The sequence below is a fragment of the Aegilops tauschii genome, chromosome 7, assembly GCF_002575655.3.
Source record: "Aegilops tauschii subsp. strangulata cultivar AL8/78 chromosome 7, Aet v6.0, whole genome shotgun sequence".
Lineage (NCBI taxonomy): Eukaryota > Viridiplantae > Streptophyta > Magnoliopsida > Poales > Poaceae > Aegilops > Aegilops tauschii.
This window is the reverse complement of record NC_053041.3, coordinates 68,649,249-68,671,728: the sequence shown is the minus strand read 5'-3', so window position 1 is coordinate 68,671,728 and position 22,480 is coordinate 68,649,249. Positions and strand designations below refer to the sequence as shown.

The 22,480-nt window shown below is 49.3% G+C and overlaps 1 protein-coding gene across 1 annotated transcript; it reads left to right on the top strand.

The window, feature by feature from the left end:
- Positions 1–13,470: 13,470 nt before the first annotated feature.
- On the top strand, positions 13,471–15,520 carry LOC109785280 (GDSL esterase/lipase At5g45920-like). Its single transcript, XM_040397265.3, has one exon. It carries the CDS (start codon positions 14,600–14,602, stop codon positions 15,314–15,316), a length of 717 nt encoding a protein of 238 aa, XP_040253199.1. The 5' UTR covers positions 13,471–14,599; the 3' UTR covers positions 15,317–15,520.
- Positions 15,521–22,480: the final 6,960 nt, after the last annotated feature.

The window sequence follows — 22,480 nt, the reverse complement described above, 5'->3', positions numbered from 1 at the left end:
CCTTCACCGTAAGGGGCCGAACCAGTATAAACCCTCGTGTTCCTTGTCCCACATTAACCCCTTCAAGCTTCCTACTGCGATGGTTCCACGACTAAGTCCTAGCCCAGGACATCTGCCGTGACAATTCCACGACATCCCGGGCCCCCTAATTGCTGGAGACGGCCCTGCTCGTTGCACAAATCTTGAGATGAGAAAAATTGGCATGCTAGAAAAAAAATGATTGCCCTGGATACAGAGAGAAACTGCCACGTCGGTCAATAAAAAATTACCATCCTATAATATAAAGATTATCATGCTACAAGATAAAGATTTGCCATGCCGCAAGTAGAGAATTGTCATGCTACATGATAGAGATTTGCCATGAGTTCATGAGACAGGTAGAGAATTACCATGGTGCGTGCTTGTCATGTCTTGTTTTAGGGAAAAAAAAGTTGCCATTTTGTAACACACATAGTTGCCATGTGCGGAAAAGCTACAACGCACATAAATTGCCGTGCTATAGCGCTAGCAATGTGCAAAAACTTAAAAACGCAGAATTTGCAATGCTATAACTGACTGACATAGTTGCCATGTGCAAAACCCTAAAAAAGCATAATTTATCATACTATAATGACCACTTGTTGAAGATTAGGAACAAATAAAAAAAAAGATAAAATCAGGCCGTTCGCTCTGAGTGGTGTGCACAACGAAACATTCAGTCATTCTCTTTATCATTTCTAGAGGGGGTGAAGGGAGCCAACGCTTTGTAGTACCGAAATCACCGCTCATACACGCGCCCACGGGAAAGGAATGTTCTAGCGGCACAGAGGCGGTACCGAAAAACGATAAGGAGACGAGGGCAGTTTGATTTTCCATACTCGATGTGTCCGTACGACAGAAGCGACGTCGCCACAAACCAAGACGATCGAGACTGGTATTTTGTTCCTTTCGTCCGTGCACTGAACCGAGGAGATGTCACCTGAAAAGCGCCAACTCGTGTTCCTTGTCCCACATTAACCCCTTCAAGCTTCCTACTGCGATGGTTCCACGACGAAGTCCTAGCCTGAGGACATCTGCCGTGACAATTCCACGACAGTTGGCGCCCACCGTGGGTCCAGCGCACGGTGGATTTGAGTTATTGAAGGGCAGCTTCGAAGGGCTCAAGGGATACGCTGTGGGCCGGATGACCAAGAGTCGTCGCGGCAAGCTCTACATCGACGATGCAAACTGGGGCCCCGACGCCGGCTCAATTGAGTACGGGTACCGGGTCCCCTTCGGCGGAATTCATGTTTTCATCGGCAAGATTGGTGAGCCGGGCCCTGAGCCGGATCTCTGCGCCGATCTCATCGAGACGGCTCAGCGTGCACGACCCGCCCGGGCCCGGCCTGCCTTAAGGCGCGCCTTTGTGGGATGTATCCATGGAGGGCCCTCTGATCTATCTGGGTCTGGTGATGAGACGGCCGCCGGCTCTGACGGCGAGTCGGCCACCGGTGAGTCAAACTCGTTGTACCAACTTCAAGATGGCAGGCTCATGGGTTATTCCGACGGTGACAGTATTCCAGACCTATTTGAGCCGCCAAGCTGGGTCGGGATCTTCATGGCCGGTGCACAGCCTGCCCAGAACCCTGCTCCTGGAGCAGGAAACCCGGTGCCTTCTCCGGCTCAGGTGTTGATGGATCTCACGGACAAGATGACGGCCCTGTTAACTGCCACGGTTGACCCGGCGGATCAAGCCCAGCATGATGCGGAGGTGGCACAATTAAAATTGGATCTCGTGAAAGCTAAGGAGGATCTGGCAGCGGAAGGGATCAGGCTGGCTGCGGAGAGGGCGGCTCTGGATGCCCAAACTCAGTTGATCCAGGCGCCATCCTTCCAACTTACGATGGATCAGAACGCGTCCAATGAGGTCATGCGGAGGAGGCACCAAAAGACTCAATCTCGGCTCCCGCCGGTTTATGATCCACGCAACCTCTTCAGCACGCCAGGTGCAGGGTCTAGTAACCCGCCAGAGGTCATAGCGCCCGGGGCTGGGCTCCCTATTCAGCCACGGGTGATGGGGCCTCCTCAGGTGCCCCCTACCCCACCTCAGTATGTGCCAACACCCCCGGGTCATTATAATAACCCGCTGGAGAACATGATCGTTGCGGCAGCACGGCTGGCGGCTCTCCCAGTTGATGGCGACTCTCCGACGGCTATTGAAACCCGCCGGGTCAGGGAACTCCTTCAGACAGCACTGGCGTAGCAAGAGGCGTACTCCTAAAGTCAGGACAGGATCCACTCGACCCCTCGTCCGGGCCAGAGCCCGAGTTATAGCAGACACATGGTCTCAGCGACCGGCTCAAGTAACGTCCGACGCCATGACCCGCCTCCTGGCCATGGCCCGGCTCATAATGGAGCCTTTTACGCAGCAGACCAGGACAGAGCGCGCCAAGAGGCGGAGCAAGTGCCTCAATTGACGGCTTACCAGACCCCCCCGGCTTATCCGACGGCTTCCGTCGACGTGGGTATCCCCACCAGGACTGGGGGTGTCCCTTGCTTAGTACCAGCTATCCGCAATGAGCGTCTACCCAAGGACTTCAAGGGCCCTAGGAAGGTGCCTAATTACACAGCAGACTTACAGCCTGCAGCCTGGATCGAGAGTTATGAGATGGCTATGGAGCTGCTAGAGGTCAGTGAGGCGGCAATGGCCAAGTACTTCACCATGATGTTGGATGGGACCGCCCGCACTTGGTTAAAAGGGCTACCACCGAATTCCATCGGGTCTTGGGCTGAGCTGAAAGCCCGTTTCATCCAAAACTTCAAAGATACCTGTAGGCAGTCTATGTCAATTGTGGATTTGACTAACTGTAAGCAGCAGGAGGGGGAGTCTACGACACATTCGGTTCGCCGGGTTAAGAAGATTATACACTCATCAGACAAGATGGATGCCGGCTCAGCGGTTTTAATGCTGGAGCAGAATTGTCGTTTTGTGCCCCTGAAGATGAAACTCGGGCGGCTTAAGCGCGACTGCAGTGATATGGGTACACTGATGGCGGCTCTTGTCAAGTACGCCGATTCTGATGGTACCAAGGATCCCCCTTCAGATGATGAAAGGACAGGGAAGGGAAAGAAGAACGGCAATGGCAAGGGTCCTCAGTTTAACCCGGGGAACCAAGGGGGAGGCAAGCGCAAGGCCGATGGCAGCCTAGAGTTTGTAGCCAACGCCAGCTCACAAGGTAATAACCAGAGACGCAAGGGGAGGCCCCCTCCCCGAGGCGGCGGGTCAGGTCCGACGCTGGAGCAGCTGTTGAATGAACCTTGTCCGAAGCATGGCTCTAGAGAGAAGCCAACGACTCATCTGTGGAAGGATTGTGCAATCATGAAGGCCTTTAAGAATTACAATGGCCCGGGCGGCGGCTCAGGCGCCGGCGGTTTTCACGGCCCGGGCGGCGGCTCAAATTCCGGTCCTCAGAACGGTCAAGGGGGCTTTAATCAGCAGTCTGGCCAGGGTCATCAACAGCAGCAGGGAGTTATCAGACCAACCCAAAGCAACTTAGCGGGGGACAATATCATGTGTTTACCACCAGTCTATGTAAGCGAGATCAGAAGCTTCATAAGAGGGCTGTGAATGCCGTTGAGCCGGTAGTTCCGGCGCTACTTACGGTGATCTGAGCAGCCCGTAGTGTGGAGTAGGGAAGATCACCCTCCCCGGGTGGATAATCCGGGTCACTTGGCATTGGTGGTGGCTCCTCAGGTAGGAGGATATAAGTTTACTAAGGTGCTTATGGACGGAGGCAGCAGTATTAACATCCTCTATTATGAGACTTTCCGCCGTATGGGGTTAGTTGATAAGGACCTCCGCCAGTCAAACACTGTTTTCCACGGTGTGGTACCTGGTAAGTCGGCTTATCCAGTCGGCAAGATCGAATTGGAAGTGGCCTTTGGAGATGAGAACAACTACAGGGTGGAGAAGTTGACCTTTGAGGTGGTTAAGATAAGAAGCCCGTACCATGCTATCTTTGGGCGGCCGGCTTACGCCAAGTTCATGGCTCGGCCGTGTTATGTGTACTTACAGCTCAAGATGCCGGGTCACAACGGGACCATTACGGTTCACGGCAGCCGGAAATGGCCTTGGAGTGTGAGGAAGGCGATGCAGCTTATGCAGAGTCTGTTTGTGCGGCTCAGGAGTTGAAGTTTTACAAAGACAATGTTGACCCAACAGATTTGACCTCTCTGAAAAAGCCAACTACGGAGCATGAGCCGGCGATGAAATTTAAGTCGGCTGATGAGACTAAACTTGTTGATTTCGTTCCAGGAGATTCATCTCAGCAGTTCAGCATCAGTGCCAATCTGGATCCGAAATAGGAAAGCGCGCTCATCGAGTTCATCCGTGAGAATATGGACATCTTCGCATGGAAACCTTCTGACATGCCGGGTGTACCTAGAGAACTCGCTGAGCACACTCTCAATGTTGATCCGAAATTTAAGCCGGTCAGGCAGTTCCTTCGGCGGTTTAATGAAGAGAGGCGGAAAGCCATTGGTGAAGAGGTGGCCCGGCTCTTGGCGGCCGGGTTTATTGTTGAAGTCTTTCACCCAGAGTGGTTGGCTAACCCGGTGCTCGTACTCAAGAAGAACGGCACCTGGCGGATGTGTGTGGACTACACGGACTTAAACAAGGCGTGTCCGGCTGATCCTTTTGCCCTCCCTCGTATTGATCAAATCATTGATGCTACGGCAGGTTGTGCGCGCTTAAGTTTCTTGGATGCTTATTCTGGATATCATCAGATTAAGATGGCGGTTAAAGACCAGGAGAAGACGGTGTTCATCACTCCCTTTGGAGCCTTCTGCTATGTGTCTATGCCCTTTGGACTCAAGTGTGCACACGCGACTTACCAGCGTTGTGTACAGAACTGTCTTCACAAACAGATTGGGCGCAATGTGCACGCTTATGTGGACGATATTGTGGTGAAGTCCATAAAAGAGGAAACCCTGATAGATGATTTAAGAGAAACCTTTGATAATCTCCGGGTCTACAAGATGATGCTTAACCCGGCCAAGTGTGTCTTTGGTGTTCCTGCAGGCAAACTCTTGGGTTTCTTGGTTTCTGACAGAGGCATTGAGGCTAACCCGGAGAAGATCAAGGCCATCACCTCCCTGGCTAAGCCGGCGTGTATAAATGACGTTCAACGATTGGCGGGTCGCATAGCTGCTTTAAGCCGGTTTATAAGCCGTTTGGGTGAGAAAGCCATGCCATTATATCAGTTGATGAAGAAAACTGATAACTTTGTCTGGAATGATGCAGCTAATACTGCCTTTGAGGATTTGAAGAAGCAGCTGGCAGAGCCTCCAGTCCTTGCTGCTCCGGTTGACAAAGAGCCCTTGTTATTATATGTGGCGGCGAACACACGAGCCGTCAGTGTGGCTATGGTGGTGGAGCGCAAGGAGGAGGGTAAGGAGCATCCGGTTCAGCGGCCGGTTTATTACGTCAGCGAAGTTCTCATTGAGTCCAAGCAGCGCTATCCGCATTGGCAGAAGCTTGTTTACGGTGTGTTCATGGCGAGCCGGAAACTTAAGCATTATTTTCAGGGTCATCCCATAACCGTGGTCAGCTCTGCCCCTCTTGGTGATATCATTCAAAACAGAGAGGCCACAGGGAGAGTGGCTAAGTGGGCTATCGAGCTCGGACCTCATGGTCTCAAGTACGTGCCACGCACTGCTGTTAAATCTCAGGCCTTGGTGGACTTCATCAATGATTGGACAGAGTCACAAGTGCCCGAGCAGAAGCCAGATAACACATATTGGACTATCCACTTTGACGGGTCCAGGCAGTTGGAGGGCTCGGGGGCTGGAGTTGTGTTGGCTTCCCCCAAAGGTGACAAGTTCCATTATGTGATACAACTGATGTTTCCTTGTACTAACAATGCGGCTGAATATGAAGCCTTGCTCCATGGTCTTCGGGTGGCTAAGGAGATGAATTTGAGTCGAGTAAGGTGCTTTGGCGACTCAGACTTGGTGGCTCAACAAGTATCAGGAAGGTGGGACTCCAAAGACCCTCTCATGGCGGCTTATCGCCGTGAGGTTGAGGCCATTGCTGGGCATTTTCAGGGTTTCCAAGTAGAGCACATCGATCGCAGGAGGAACGAGGCGGCTGATGCTCTGAGCCGGCTCGGCTCTCAGCGAAAGCCGGTGCCACCCAATACTTTCCTGGATGTCCTGTATAACCCTTCTGTTAAATTGCCTACGGAGGAAGACTTGGCTGTCCCTGACCCGGAGGCACGGCTGGTGGCGGCTCTCCACATCATATCGGACTGGACAATGCCATATTTGGCTTACATGACCCGGGGTGAGTTGCCTGAGGATGAAACTTTGGCCAGGCAGATAACCCGGCGGGCTAAGTCAATGATTGTTATCGACGGAGAGTTGCATCACCGCAGTGTTACAGGGGCGTTTCAGCGTTGTGTCTCCCCTGAGGAAGGTCAAGAGATCTTGCGTGAGATTCATGAAGGGGATTGTGGCCATCATGCCGGCTCAAAGTCTCTTGTGGCCAAGGCTTTTCACCATGGTTTTTATTGGCTGACGGCTCATGCTGATGCAGAGGACTCGGTCAGTAAATGTGATGGTTGCCAGAGGTTTTCACGACGGGCTCATGTGCCGGCTCAGGAGCTGAGGATGATTCCGATTACTTGGCCCTTTGCGGTCTGGGGGCTTGATATGGTTGGGCCTTTCAAAAGGTCCAAGGATAAGAAGACCCACCTTTTGGTGGCAGTTGACAAGTTTACCAAGTGGGTTGAAGCGGAGCCAGTTAGCAAGTGTGATGCAGCCACGGCGGTTCAGTTTATGAAAAAGGTGATCTTTCGCTTTGTTTTTCCACACAGTATTATAACTGACAATGGCACCAATCTCTCCAAAGGTGCCATGGAGGAGTTTTGTCAACGAGAGCACATCCGACTTGACGTTTCCTCAGTGGCTCATCCTCAATCCAATGGTCAAGCTGAGAGAGCTAATCAGGAGATTCTGAAGGGCATCAAGCCCCGGCTTTTGGTCCCTTTGCAACGGACGCCGGGTTGTTGGGTGGAGGTGCTGCCCTCCGTGTTATGGAGCATTAACACTACTCCTAACAGGTCTACCGGCTTCACGCCTTTCTTCATGGTGTACGGGGCAGAAGCAGTCCTCCCCAGTGACATCCGTCATGACTCACCTCGCGTGGCGGCTTATGTTGAGACGGATAATGAACAGGCGCGCCAAGATGCTCTTGACTTGTTGGACGAACAGCGTGATGTGGCAGCAGCCCGTTCAGCGATTTACCAACAAGACCTGCGGCGTTATCATAGCCGCCGGGTCAAATCCCGGGTCTTCCAGGAAGGCGATCTCGTCCTCCGGCTCATCCAGGATCAAACAGATGCGCACAAGCTATCCCCGCCTTGGGAAGGGCCTTTTTTGGTCAGCAAGAACTTGCACAACGGGTCATATTACCTCATTGACATTCGGGAGCATAAAGATTCACGTAAGTCGGAGGAGGAGACCCGTCGGCCGTGGAACATAGCTCAGCTTCGGCCTTACTACACTTGAGCCACTAGCTCTTGTGATGTACATATTTCTCTCAGCCATGTATATATTATGATAAGCAATAAAGCAGGGCCTCTGTCCCTTTTTCCCCTCCAAATGTGCACGTGTTGTTTTCATCACAAGATTACATGATAACTTGAAGGAGGATCCGGCTTATGATCGTATTCGAATCTAGCCATAAGCAGTAAGGTCACTTGGGGGCTTCCTGTTCAAACATGGGTCGTATTCGAACCAAAGAGAACATAGCTGTCGATACCCATTTGATTGGCAAAAGTGCCGAGCTCATTGGGAGGTTACCTTTGATCATATTTGAATCATAGTTTAACCCCTTTGAGAACCGACGTGGATCGTATTCGAATCAGCGTCGTTAAACAATTCTTAAAATCACTTGGGGGCTTCCTGTTCAAACATGGGTCGTATTCGAACCAAAGAGAACATAGCTGTCGGTACCCTTTTGATTAGCATCGCCACACCCGCTGGGGGCTATATGATCGTATCCGAATCTTAGCTTAACCCCTTCGGGCCGGGTCTCTGGTCGTATTCGAACCGGAAGCCCCTAAGATCTTATGCTTTATCACAAGCTTTCTCTGATTATGTCAAGGTGTGTACAGCCGGGTCTCGCTTTGCCGGCTTAACTTTGGTTTACAGTATTGCTGAACGCAATGAGTGTTATAAGGCAGGTAAACCGGAGTTGCGGTACCAACTTTATTATCCGGATTATCTAAATCGGAAGTATAATTGCAGGCCGTTAAGTATGTTCTTACGGCTATATTCAGGATATCATGGAAGACAAGTCCTTTTGATTCATATTCCGGGTTATATAAAACTTATGACTCTCAGGACGGTAAGCCGCCTCGGGACTTGTGATTTGCCCTTTTATGCAGGATAGTTAAAGGCACCTCTTTTGAGGTTAAGTAAAGCAAATGCTTGATTATGACCCAGAGAAAAATCAAAGAGACAACTTCAACAGATTTCCGCATTCAAGGCGTGCACGATGGCACGGCAAGGATAAAAATGTTGGTCCTACTCTATTACAAAGACTCATTCAGTCCAAAAGGGTGGAACATTGTTCAGTAAGCCGGCCGCAGAAGCTAAGACGCTTGCTGGGTGGAAGTCTCCGGCTCATTCCTTCCTTCTCCTCCGGTTGTCTCCAAGGTCTGGAAAGTCGACGACTTCCAGTCGATGCCGCTCAGCGCCTCGAATTGGGCTTCCTCGTCAATTAACCCGGCCGGGTCAATCTCTGGGGCAAAGGTGTGCTGACGAGCCGGCGGAATTAAACTCAGATCTTCATAGCGAGGGGTTGGAATCCTCTGATTCTCCGCATTGTAACCCGGCTGGTACTTGGTCAGATCTGTGTCGTCCCCGATAAGGGTGGCCACCGGGCGTACAGCCTTCACGCACGCTGCGAAGTCCTTCTGATCGAACGCTGAGCCGTCTTCCTTCAGGCTTGGATAGCCAAGGGCGATGTCCGCCGGGTCTAACTCCGGCAGGAATGCCTTGCCCCGGCTCAGCGCGGCGATTGCTCCGGATCTCGCAGAAGCTCGTCGCAGCTCTTGAATCCGCTGAGGCAGGACGGCGAGCCGGCGCAGGACTTCTGCTAGATGAGTCGGCACCTCGTTGGATAGGGCCACCACAGCTAAGGCACGCTGTGACCCGGTGTAGAGCTGCTCCACCAGGGTATACACGGCCTTTAGCTTGGTGACCACACTCTGGTTGAGGTTGGCACTCCTGGGGCCTGTTTAACAGAATCAGATAAGCCGGCGACAAGGATGAATCATGAGATATAAATATTCTAACATTGAGGAAAGCCGGTGAGGCGACTTACCGAAGATGGCGGCCACCATTTGGGAAACCTGGCGCTTTAGGCCGGAGAGCTCGGCGGTCTTCTCAGAGAGAGTCTTCTCCGCCTGTTCCGCCCGGGTCACCAGTGCGGCCTTCTCTTCGGCCCAGGATTTCCGCTCAGCATCAAATTCTGTCTTCAGCTTCTCTTGGGCGGCGATGCTGGATACAAACTTGGCGTTGGCCTTCCGGGTCTCCATCTCCTGCGTCTTCAGCCGGTTCTTGAGATCCGCAAGATCCGCCTCTAGTTTCTTGCCAACAGCCTGCGCACATTTCCGGGTTATTAACAGTCATTATATAAGTCCCAAGCGTTTTCCAAGCAAAGACACTTGGCACTTGGGGGCTAATGCATATTGAACGTATCTATCTACATACTGCCGGCTCAATTGAGTAAGCCGGAACCTAAGTCTACAACATATTCAATCATAAGTCGTCGACTTGGGGGCTAGCATGGCAAAGGTAACTATGCAGTAAGTAAGAGGACAGCAGAAGGATACCTCAGATTTTTGCTGGATCTGGTTTACCATGGCGACCTCGGCGTCCCGGTTCTTGTGTACTTGGCTGATGTAGCCAGAGACGAGCTCTCCAATGCTCAGGTTGGTGTAGTTGGAGAGGTCCAGATTCGCCTGGCGCGGCTGCAGCACCTCCCCCTTAGCGGAGCACTTGGCCAGCACGGTCGGTCTCCCCGGCTCAACAAACTCCGTCCGGGTGATTACCACGTCCGGGTCGTCTGCTGGTGGAGCTGAGCCGGAGGCCTCCGGGTTAACTGAAGCTTCGGTTGTTGCCTTGGTAGTTGGGGCAGTGGCCTCAGGTGCCGTGTCCATTGGAGTGGTGGCTTCGGGGGCGGAGGCAGCTGGTGGTTCTTGAGCCGTCACCTCCGGTTCAGGCAAATCCGGCACTCCGGCTGATCTGGTCTTCTTCGCTCTTTTGGTGAGTTTTGCCTGGGCACTGAAAGGACAGAAGTGTTAAGCACACAAAGGGTAAGTAAGGATAAGTATAATATGAGATGGTTGTTATTACCCCGGCGCGATCTTGAAAGTCGGAAGACTCGAATGCATAGAGTCGCCCGAAGAAGGGGAGGTCTCCTGATAATTGGAGTCAGAAGAATTGAGTGGCTGACGGATAACACCCGCCAACGGATGAAAAGGGTATAAGTGGGAAAAAACCTCAGTTCGGCGCTTCCTTGATGCGTCAGGTAACCCGGAGGAGAGATCGGTGTCTTTGCTAGTTCGGGTGTGACGCCGGCTTTCATGAACCCGTCGCTTCAAAATAAATTGAGGGTCTTGATAAGCTAAAGGATGTGAAAAGCTTACTTTCCGGGTTACCCTTCGGACTTTCAGCCGTGGCAAGGGCTCCGAGTCGGAGGAAAGTGACATTACCTCTTCAACCACCGGGTTACTGGCGCCGGTGTCATCCTGTCAATGAGCAAGTGTTGATAAGGCGGACAACAACAAACAACAAATGCAGCAAGGACTTAAAAGCTTAGGGGTTACCTCTGACTCGGAGCTATCGCTTAATTGCATCAGCTCCGAAGCAGTAGGTCTGCTTCCTTTCTTGCGAGGGGCGGTTTTCTTGGCGGCTTTCTTCGCCTTCCTGGCCTTTTTTGCCGCCTCATGGTCATATTTGACCCGCCAGAACTTATCATCAGCCTGAAAAATACAATGATGAATTCTTAAAAACGGTTCAGATGAAGGTTATATACAGAAGAAGATAAAAAATTAAAGTCAGCGGCTTACCGCTGGGGCTGGGTTGGTCTTGCAGAAGGGGGCTAACCCGGTCCTTCCGCAGTCTGCCAGGCTCTCGTTTAAAAGAGCCTTGGTCTCCTCCTCTGCAACGTCTTCTGGAAGATCATTACGGCTGTGTCTCTGCGGGTCATCTTTTTGTCCTGTGTACTCGCACATTAAGCCGGGGCGGCGGCTCAATGGGATCACCCGCCATGAGATCCAGACCCGGACCAGGTCGATTCCGTTCAGACCGTTGCCCAGGAGAGTTTTGATCTTGTTAATAGTGGGGAGCAGAGGCTGGCGCTCCGCTTGAGTCAGCTTGTCCGACAGTGGGTGAGTCGGCTCCAGACGTGTTGGGCGAAAGCCGGGCAGCGGGCTTTCATCAGCCGGGGAAGTATCTTGGCAGTAGAACCAAGTCATGTTCCAGTCCTTGGGGTGGCTTGGCGGCTCTGCGTAAGGGAAAAGACAGTCCCTACGCCGCTGGATGGAGATGCCACCCAACTCCAGACTTGGCCCGTTGGCACACTCATTCTGACGGTTTAAGTAGAAAAGCTCTCTGAAGAGCAGCAGACTAGGTTCTTCTCCAAGGTAAACCTCGCAGAAGACTTGAAAATTGCAGATGTTGGACACTGAGTTGGGTCCTATATCTTGAGGCCGCAAGTCGAAAAAGTTGAGCACGTCCCTAAAGAACTTTGAGCCGGGCGGTGCGAAGCCCCGGCTCATATGATCCGCAAAGATCACTACCTCCCCGTCCTTTGGCTGAGGTCTCTCTTCTGACGGGTCAGGGGCACGGTAGGACATGATGTCTTTCTTGGGCAGGTATCCGGACTTAACAAAGGCTGCTAGCGTCTCATTGGTGACGTTGGACTTCATCCAGTTGCAAGTGATAGGGGCTTTGGGAGCTTTGGGAGCCATGGCGAAAGTTGGTGGTCTATGACAAAAAGGAAAAAAATGTCCGGGTTAATTATAAGCAGGAGATCTACAGTTCAAACTAAGGTGGCGGCTTATGAAGGGGACTAATGATATATATTCAGGTACAGTGGGTTATCTAAGCCGCAGGGGCATTCAGGATAAGTTGATTATCTACGGCCTTACCACAGTTAAGCCGGAGGATTCTACGGCGCGTGGTTTCTTTAAACCGGAATTGTAAGCCGCCAAGGTTCAATGGTTGCAGTTTTTACTAAGTGTGGTAAAACAGGTTTCACATATTGCAGTAACTTTTTTGGATCAAAATGGTCGGGCAAACGGAAAAATTTCTAGACCTAGAAACCGAAGTGAGGGAGCTCTCGGGTTCGAACAAGGTTCTTGTGCAGTACAAGGAAGGATACTTGCGTGTGAAATGGATCTTAAAACAACCACCGCACTAGTTCTATACAGGCCTAAGATCAAGCAGGGGCGGTAACTAGGAGAACTACCGAAACTTGCGGGCAATGGTGACGAACACGAAGAACATGGATGAACCCTACTGTAGATCTACTCTACGAGGTAGTAAGGACTTACCGGAGCTGAAAAGGTGCGGGGGTCGCCGCCGTTTGTCTGGTCTGAGTCAGGGTGATGCAGCGGCCAAGGTTGACGAAGACCGGAGGCGAGACGACGGCGGCGGAGTGCGAGCTCAGGCAGAGAGGCAGTGGCGCGAGGAGGAAGAAGGATGGCAGAGAAGCCCGTCGGGCCGGCCTATTTATAAGGCGAGCTCATAAAGCGGGCGCGAGAATCAAGGAGACCGTGGCGTGGTTATGTCCCCCCACAACGCCTCGATTTTCGGAATGACAGTAAAAGCAAAGATCCGTTGCGGATCTGGTGGAGTAAAAAACGGGCTTAATGGAAGATGACGTCACGGCGGATTATCCGGAGTCCAGAGGATGACGTCACGCCGGGTTATGGCCTTCACATAAATGGTAAGCCGGAGATTTTTTCTGTCGAAAGAATTGAAGATTGACATGAGCCGGCTCAAATCAATCTGGGGCCTAATGTTGAGGATATAGACCTTAGAGTCACCCGCCAGGAGGGGCCTGGTTACTCATATGGTCACTGCCAGAAGCCCGACGCCAAGATTAAAAACGGTGGGCCAAAGATGGGCTTAAGACCCGGCGGAGGCTTAAAGCCCGTAGTTACAACCATTGTTATGGTAGAACTTGTAGTGTAAGGCAAGAAATAGTTAAGAGTTCGAGCCGGACACTCTTATGAGCCGGCCAGGACTCTGAGAGCTGCAGGGCGTCAGCCTCCCTATATAAAGGGACGACCCGGCAGCGGTTTAGGGCGACAACAATCTCGTCGAGAGCCGGGCATAGCAGTTTAGCTCCCTGGTAATCGTAACCCTAATCAATACCACCTCAAACTGGACGTAGGCTTTTACCTTCACCGTAAGGGGCCGAACCAGTATAAACCCTCGTGTTCCTTGTCCCACATTAACCCCTTCAAGCTTCCTACTGCGATGGTTCCACGACTAAGTCCTAGCGCAGGACATCTGCCGTGACAATTCCACGACATCCCGGGCCCCCTAATTGCTGGAGACGGCCCTGCTCGTTGCACAAATCTTGAGATGAGAAAAATTGGCATGCTAGAAAAAAAATGATTGCCCTGGATACAGAGAGAAACTGCCACGTCGGTCAATAAAAAATTACCATCCTATAATATAAAGATTATCATGCTACAAGATAAAGATTTGCCATGCCGCAAGTAGAGAATTGTCATGCTACATGATAGAGATTTGCCATGAGTTCATGAGACAGGTAGAGAATTACCATGGTGCGTGCTTGTCATGTCTTGTTTTAGGGAAAAAAAAGTTGCCATTTTGTAACACACATAGTTGCCATGTGCGGAAAAGCTACAACGCACATAAATTGCCGTGCTATAGCGCTAGCAATGTGCAAAAACTTAAAAACGCAGAATTTGCAATGCTATAACTGACTGACATAGTTGCCATGTGCAAAACCCTAAAAAAGCATAATTTATCATACTATAATGACCACTTGTTGAAGATTAGGAACAAATAAAAAAAAAGATAAAATCAGGCCGTTCGCTCTGAGTGGTGTGCACAACGAAACATTCAGTCATTCTCTTTATCATTTCTAGAGGGGGTGAAGGGAGCCAACGCTTTGTAGTACCGAAATCACCGCTCATACACGCGCCCACGGGAAAGGAATGTTCTAGCGGCACAGAGGCGGTACCGAAAAACGATAAGGAGACGAGGGCAGTTTGATTTTCCATACTCGATGTGTCCGTACGACAGAAGCGACGTCGCCACAAACCAAGACGATCGAGACTGGTATTTTGTTCCTTTCGTCCGTGCACTGAACCGAGGAGATGTCACCTGAAAAGCGCCAACTCGTATATATGTCAGGCGTGAGGTCACCCGACGAATTCAACGTGCGTGCGTACGGCCAACCCGGCTCGCTCTCCCATGCAGCCGCCTCTCGCTTCCTGTCTATATATAACCTTCCGCGCGCCATGCCACTCATCGATCGAACTTGACCAGCTAGCACGAGCGAAGCTTGAGCTCGAGTGTCATCATCATGAGGCCGTCGATCGTGCTGTTCGGCGACTCCATCACGGAGGAGTCGTTCGGGGAGGGCGGGTGGGGCGCGCACCTGGCGAACCACTACTCCCGCTCCGGCGACGTCGTCCTCCGGGGCTACAGCGGCTACAACACGCGCTGGGCGTCCCTGGTGGCCGACCGCGCGTTCTCCGCCATCCCGGCGTCGGCGGCCGTCGCCGCCGTCACCGTCTTCTTCGGCGCCAACGACGCGTCGCTCCCCGACCGCGCCAGCGCGTTCCAGCACGTGCCGCTCCCGGAGTACCGGGACAACCTGCGCGCCATCTGCGCGCTGCTCCGCGCGCGCTGGCCGTCGGCGGCGCTCATCCTCGTCACGCCGCCCCCCGTCGACGAGCGCGGCCGCGTCCGGTTCCCGCGCAACGGGGACGCGTCCGGCCTGCCCGAGCGGACCAACGAGGCGGCCGGCCGGTACGCGCGGGCGTGCGTGGAGGTGGCGCGCCAGCGCGGGCTCCGGGCCATCGACCTCTGGTCCCGGATGCAGGAGTTCCCCGGGTGGGAGACGGCGTTCCTCAGGGACGGGCTGCACCTCACTCCGACCGGCAACCGGCTTCTGTTCGAGGAGGTGGTGTTCGCGCTGAGGGACGCCAACCTCAGCCTGGAGGCGCTCCCCGCCGACCTGCCGCTCTGCAGCGACATCGACCCGGACAACGCCGTCAGGTGCTTCGAGGAGGAGTGAGACCATGCTGAGGATAAGGTTCAGAATTGATGGATATCGGTCGATGCCGCCCATGAAATTGTTTTTTTGTTTGTTTGTTTCTTTTTTGTTTACATTATTTGTTTTGTCCATTCATGTTGTACGAGATTGTCACGGCAGTTTGTTGGCTGCATTCGTTATTTGTTCCGCAATGCGGAACAAATATATGGGATTGAATTCGTTTCATCCGGGAGTGCTGCGGCGAAACATTGCATGCCGAGGGATTCTGTCGTATTTTTAACACGGTAGATACGCGAACGTTCACATACACTTACCTTATGGACACATGCATGCATACACATGCTGCTATCCTTAGAGTACACTTTCGATAGACAAATCGATATTTTATCTTGAGATTGACGAAATCGTCATAGACGTCTTCATAGTTGTCAGAATTTCTCATCCCACTAAATGCATATCGTTAGAAAACCTGAAATAAATCTAAAAAATGATAGCACCAATGTTTTTCTTTTTTGATAAAAGAAGGGTAGGCCCTTCCGATTTCCATTACTAGAAACCAAGCATCCAACACGAGATGTCTGCGACTAAAAAGGAAAAAAGGAAAAACAAGCATGCTTCTCCCCGTGCCTCTAGACTCCAGAAGAAGCTGCCACAACGAGTTATCAGACTCCAGACTATAACACGTAGATGAGACTTATTACAGACCAAACGAGCCACAAAAGCACAACCAAATGCTGAAGAAGAAGGTATACTAGTACGCAACAGAGCAAATAGCAGAGAGAAGAACAGCAGCGCCTTCCAGAAATCAGTTCTCCGGCCGCAGCATGTTAAATCTCCACCCTTGCGCAGCCCTGTATACTTCCCTTGCTACTTGCTCTAATAGTTTTGCCCCGAGCTCCAACACCTCTTTGTTTGGCTCCTTTGTGTGCAATATAGACTAGTCACGAATCCAGTGGCATGTTAGTCTGACAATAGTCATAGGATCAATAATGTTTTTTCTGTTAAAAATGATGCTATTTCTGCATTTCCAAATCGACCACAGCAAAGCCACAATCCCCACTAAGACCATCTTCTTATCTTCCTTGCAGAAGTTTTGAATCCAGTCCCCTAAGCATTCCTCAATTGAGAATGGGGTTGTTCTCAGACCGACCACGCAGCTGATTATGTCCCAAATCACTGAAGCAGCGGCACAAGAGAAAAACATGTGATCCCCTTTTTCCTCCTTACAAGGATCCGAGTCTACTGCAACAAAATCGGTCGTCGCAATACATGCCGATTTATGACGATAAGTACCTATTGCCACGAAACAACATTCGTTGGCAGCCGTTGCGACTGGACGCATGGTAATAGATTATTGCCATAAAAAACAATCATGGCAATAAAGTCTGCTATTGCAACAACCATGTGGGAAGTTGTCACATGTTTTCCCGTGGCAACACTCACCTGATGCCACAATTTGCTTTGTGGAGATAGCTTTAATGCAACGTGTAACGAATCATGGCGACTGATAGCTCATGGCGATAGACATTTGTGGCAACAACCTATGCCAACGCCGCTCGTTTTGTGGCGCATGCTCTTCCGTGGGAATAGTCAATTGTGGCAATAAACTGTGGCAACAATCTTTGTTTTTGAGGTATTAGGCATTTTGCCACGAACCACTACACTTGTGGCATTAACTTATGGCAACAAATATTCCAGTCGTCATAACAGAAAATTGCAACATACTAGTTTTGGTGGTGATAAATAGGTATCACAACGGGTGAAATGTTTGTTGCGAGAAACTATTGTGACAATTTAAACTTTTCGTGGTGCTAACATGTGGCAACCGAAAGTGGGTTGTGGTAATAGCCTATTGCAACCATAAAAAAAATACGGGCATTCAATTACAATATTCAAAATCATACGTACAATATGTAGATTCATAAAATTCATAATTCTCATAGCAAATATCCATCAAATGATACTCAAATGTAATTTAGCCATCCTAATTAAGGGCCAAGACTAAACTGTCTGTGATCTAGAGTCCAGTCGAGCTAGGACTTTGGATCCTGCAATCAGAAATAAAAAAAAATAGTTCTAGTTAATGAGTCCAACATAACATACACCATACAAGCAAGGGATTAAACCATAAGTTTAATTGTGATGTGTTATGGCCAATGTGGCTTTACTATACATTGAGATTACGATCTACTAGTTAATATAAAAAAACATTAAGGTTGCAGACGACTCGCTGGAACCATTTGCGTCCTTGATCTGCTATCCCGACAGCCAAATGCAGTATGCTTCTCTACCTCGCGAGAGCTAGCGTCTTTGGTATGCTATCTTGCCTGGTTCAACTCCGACCTTCCTTCACTCCAGTACAGCGCCGACCATAACTCCCTTCGGTTGACCAGTCCAGGGGTAGCTAAGAAGGACGACCCAGACGCCTGAGAGTCACCTTCAGACCTCCCTTCGCTTTGGACCAGGATGATCGGTCGATGCTGGTAAGATCTCTCTCTCGCTCTTTAGTTACTCCCCATTCTTCTACCAAAATGGATTTTTTAGGGTCCTAGAAATGTGCCCCCAAATCCCGTACAAATACCGCTCCAAGGGGGACGACTTTAGGTTTCCAGTAAAAAATAATATGCGGGCTGGGCCAATATGCGGGATCTACTAGTTATTTTTTGGCCCATAAACCGCATATCGGTCCGATTTTTGTGGATCGGGCCAATATGTGGTATCTGTTAGAGTTGCTCTTAGCCCGATATACAAGGGATAACCTATGGGCTGCCCTCATAGCCGTTACTTTCGTGGTTACCTATTTAAAGGCTCCTTCTTCCCAATAAGCTCCCTACTTTCACATCTCATATCTAACGAAATATCACATACAAGAAATATTTATATCTCACCGTGAGAAAAAAATATAATATTAGACAATTTGAATTTGCATGCAAAACTAATAGCGAAACTATTGATTTAAGGACATGCTCCAACAAATTAGAATTTGTGCGTTGTTTGATTTGGATGTATTTAATTTTTCGTGTTATTGCATATTAAAATATAGAGAGCGCCTATACATCGTTGGTGGCGCAAGCAACGCTAATTGATGATCACCCGCCGCGTGCCCTGGGCTGACCCAGCTAAGCGAGGTCGCTTTGCCCAGCTCGCTCGCTCGGCTGTTTCCACCGGTTCACCATGTTGACCGGTCGACTGGTTGACCGTTGACCCATGGCATAGTTGACTGTACACTTCTATAAAAAGTAAAAAATTTAAAAGTTTTTCGAGTTTGAAAAAAGTTTGTGGCTTCAAAAAATATTCATGAATTTGAAAAAAGTTAAAGAATTTGAAAGAAATGTTTCTCAATTCTAAAAAAGATCACCAATTTAAAAGAAATTCATGGACTCAAAAAAGATTCATGAATTTGAATTTTTTAATGTATTTCAGAAAAATGTCGTCCATTCTAAAAAATGTTTGCCAGCTTGAAAAAAGTTACCAAAGTCAAAATAAGTTTTGTATTTGAAAAAACAACACGAATTTAAAAAATCATGGCATGAAAAAATATTGGCGAAAATGAAAATGTTCAGCCACTGGAAAAGAAGTTTGTAAATTTGGGAAAAAAATCACGGTTCCAAAAAAGTCACGAATTTTAAACACTTGCCAAATTTAACAAAAAGCATTCATGAATTTTAATAAGTGTGTCAATTTTAAAATTGTTGGTAATTTTTTTAAATACAAAAATTTCAAGGAAAAGGTCACTGAAATTTAAAAAGAAAAATGAAACAATGGAAACTTAAAAGTAAAAGGAAATAGGAAAAGGAAAATAAAAACCAAAGAGAAATCCGGAAGAAAACAAACAAAAAGCTGCTGAGGATAAACCTGGCCGAAAAAGAAGAAAAACAAGGTTTTTTTAGACAAAAGAAGAACTATGCGGAAGCTTCCAGAAGCAAACCGGGCCTAACGCACGGAATGGCAGCCCAATATAACTCCTCGCCGGCCAGCCAAACACCTTTGTTTTTAATGGGCCTTGGCCCAGCCGTTCATTATGTTTAAGAATAAGTTTATTTATTAACAAGGCATAGCCTAGTGGGAAGGGGCTGATGCCTTCCTACCCACCCAGGTTCAAGACATGGTACTTGCAATTTGGGTTTGGTGCATCAATTATACTGTAAGGGGTTCCCTTACAATCTTTCTGTCAAAAAACTAGTAAATATGTCCGTGCGTTGCAATGGGAGAAGAAAAACTTAATGATACTCCTACCGAATAATAATGGCCTAAAACAGAGATGTGATGATTTCATTAGCAACCCGCATCAATTATCCAACATGAAAAATAATTATACTTTAAGCCAAGCCATCTTTGCAAATGGGTAAGAAAATGTATGCATTATCTGGTTTGTAACCTCCATAGTTTTATTCCAACTTCCACTATTTCAGGTGCTATACACCCATAAAGGTATACTAATTGTCCATACTTAATGTGCGACATATGTAGTGTGCGAGAGAAGGACCCGAGGTTCATTAGGTTAATTGTTGTGACCGATTGCCTGACCGAGAACTGAAGGATGATTATAATTTTCTAAATCTTGGAATTTTCTCTCATTGGCAATCTTCTCGGAAAGCTCAATCAAATTACATCCTCCAAGGCGAGTGGCCGCATCCTCCACTACCTGAGAGGCGGTGGTTACGGCGATGCCTCCGGCTCTCAGGCCATGGTGTCCGAGGCCGAGCGCGCGGCGCGGCAGCAGGCGTGGTACAACCGGTGCAATGCCGGTAGCCACGCGCGTTTGCCAAGACAGGCGTGGCGCCCGGACGGGTCCGTAATGACACAGACCTCGCCGCGGCGTGGGCGCTCGACCGCTCCGTCACCACCGCAGAGACGGCCGCTAGGCGCCACCGCCGTGTTGACGGCGAGCTTGCTAAGATCGGCGAGGAGTGGTCTCTTAGCGACTGCTCCGCCAACGCCGGCAGGGTGCCGCCAGCGCCTTCGGCAGTGGCCAAGGCGACCCTTCGCATCGCGCAATAGGAGGCGGAGTAGCTCCTCCACGAGCATCAGTCACGACGACACCGCTGCCGTCGACGGCACGTATGCCGATGGCGGTGCGGCAGGACAGGGCGGCCAAGCTTAGGAGGTGCTCATCCGATATAGGGTTTAGTGTTTTTCATAGTTTTTTAGTAGAACGGTCGAAATATCGTCGGTTTATGTAAATTATATTCGAATTTGAATGAAATCCGCCCGGCTTAATCGAATTTCATGAAGTTAGTTTGAATTGTTGGTCGGATATATGCGGTTAGCGTTGGATGTCAGCCTCCCGCATCTGTGTCCGCGGACTGGCCCCCCTTGTCTGCGGACGGATGCGGGAGAAAATTTGCGGGTTGTCGTTGGAGATGCCCTTATGCTCAAATCTGATCCTAATTGAATGAGTGCATGCCTAGTCACCGAAATTTTTAACCTGGATGTTATCGTAGCTCCTACATGTCATATTTCACCCATATCTTATATCCTATTTTTTTTGAATTAGTTATGGTATTTGAATCAGGTGCTTTTGTTCAAATTCAAGAAAATGGCAGAACTGCAATATATTTGTTCGGTGATGATTGCCTCATTCAAAGTTCATGAAAACTTATAAATGGATGTCATATGTTATTTACAAGCTCTAGTAAACATTTCATGAGCATTGGAATTTTATATCACCTATTTATAGTTCAAATTCAAAGTTGGGGTAGATTTGAATTCAAATTAAAAAAAGGGCAGTCAAATACTCTCTGAAAACTCTTGGAAACTTTATTTTGATTTTCTTTCAACCCCTCCTTTGCCACTGACCAGTGGGTATGGATCAATCCAGCACCGCAATGTTCAAGTATCACAATATAAGTTTTCTTGTATATACAATGAATTTTTCAAACCATGTTTAAACTTCTTTTATTATATAAAATTTGTTTATTGGAACAGTCCATATGTTAGCTGCCTGAAAAATATGTTGCATCAGGGGCCATTAAATCATCATCCAACGGCTGAAAATAGTTCAGGGGGTCGTACAATGAAAGAATAGTACCCTGGAGGTTGGATGATGATTTAATGGCAGGAGGTTGAAGATGAATAGTACCCTGAACTATTTTCACTCGTTGGATGATGATTTAATGGCCCTTGATGAAAGAATCCAAAACGAAAAAAAATTAAAACCAAAAAAACCAACGAGAAAAACGGCGAGAAGATTCCCAAAACCGGGTGAGAAGCTTATAGAATCATCATAAAAAACATTTGCTCCCGTGCTCCTAAGAGCGGCTTCAGTAGATCCCTTTCCCCCCTAAAATTTCTAGTATAGGGTGAGACAGGTCAACAAAAATGTGTTCCAGCAGATCCGCTCCCCTGCCCCTCCCCAAAATACAAATTGGTGATCACAATCGAACACTTCCAACTAGCCTTATATATAAGGGGAGTTAGCTCTCTCTCAATACCTTCCCAAATACATGCCACATTAGCGTGTCACCGCCAATGCTCATCAGACCGTCGCTGGACCACCACCCGCAAGACCACCACTACCGCCCATGTACTGCAAAAACCATCACCTTGCCGACACAGCTGCCCACGTCACACCTCTTGGAGCTCCACCAGTGTCTTCGGTGCGCGAACGCTAGCAAGCAAGCGAGAGAGAGAGAGAGAGAGAGAGAGAGAGAGAGAGAGAGAGAGAGAGAGAGAGAGAGAGAGAGAGAGAGTAGGCACTAACAGATGAGGCTCATATATAAGGCTAAGTATTGATGATGAGTCTTTGGGTGATCCGCTATACCGCACACATGTCAACCCCCGAAAAAATATTGGGAGAACCCCTATAACTACTTATAAGGGGGGGGGGGGGGGCTTAGGTTGATTTGTTGAAGATTATAAGGCTAAGTATTGATGATGAGTCTTTGGATGATCTGCTATAGCGCACACATGTCAACCCCCCCAAAAATATTGGGAGAACCCCTACAACTACTTATTGGGGGGGGGGGGGGATACGTTAATTTGTTGAAGATGATCTAGTGGGCCGGCCCAACTTGAATGCTAGTGGGCGATCACACATATGTATCACAAATCAAATAGCTCAAACTCTAAAAGAAGAGGTAGCGCAAACATAAACCACGCTGCACTCGAACTTGTTTCCTGCTTCCTGGACTTCCATGTCTGCCGTTACGAATCACGTTTCTGGTCAGAGTCTTATTTCTGCTT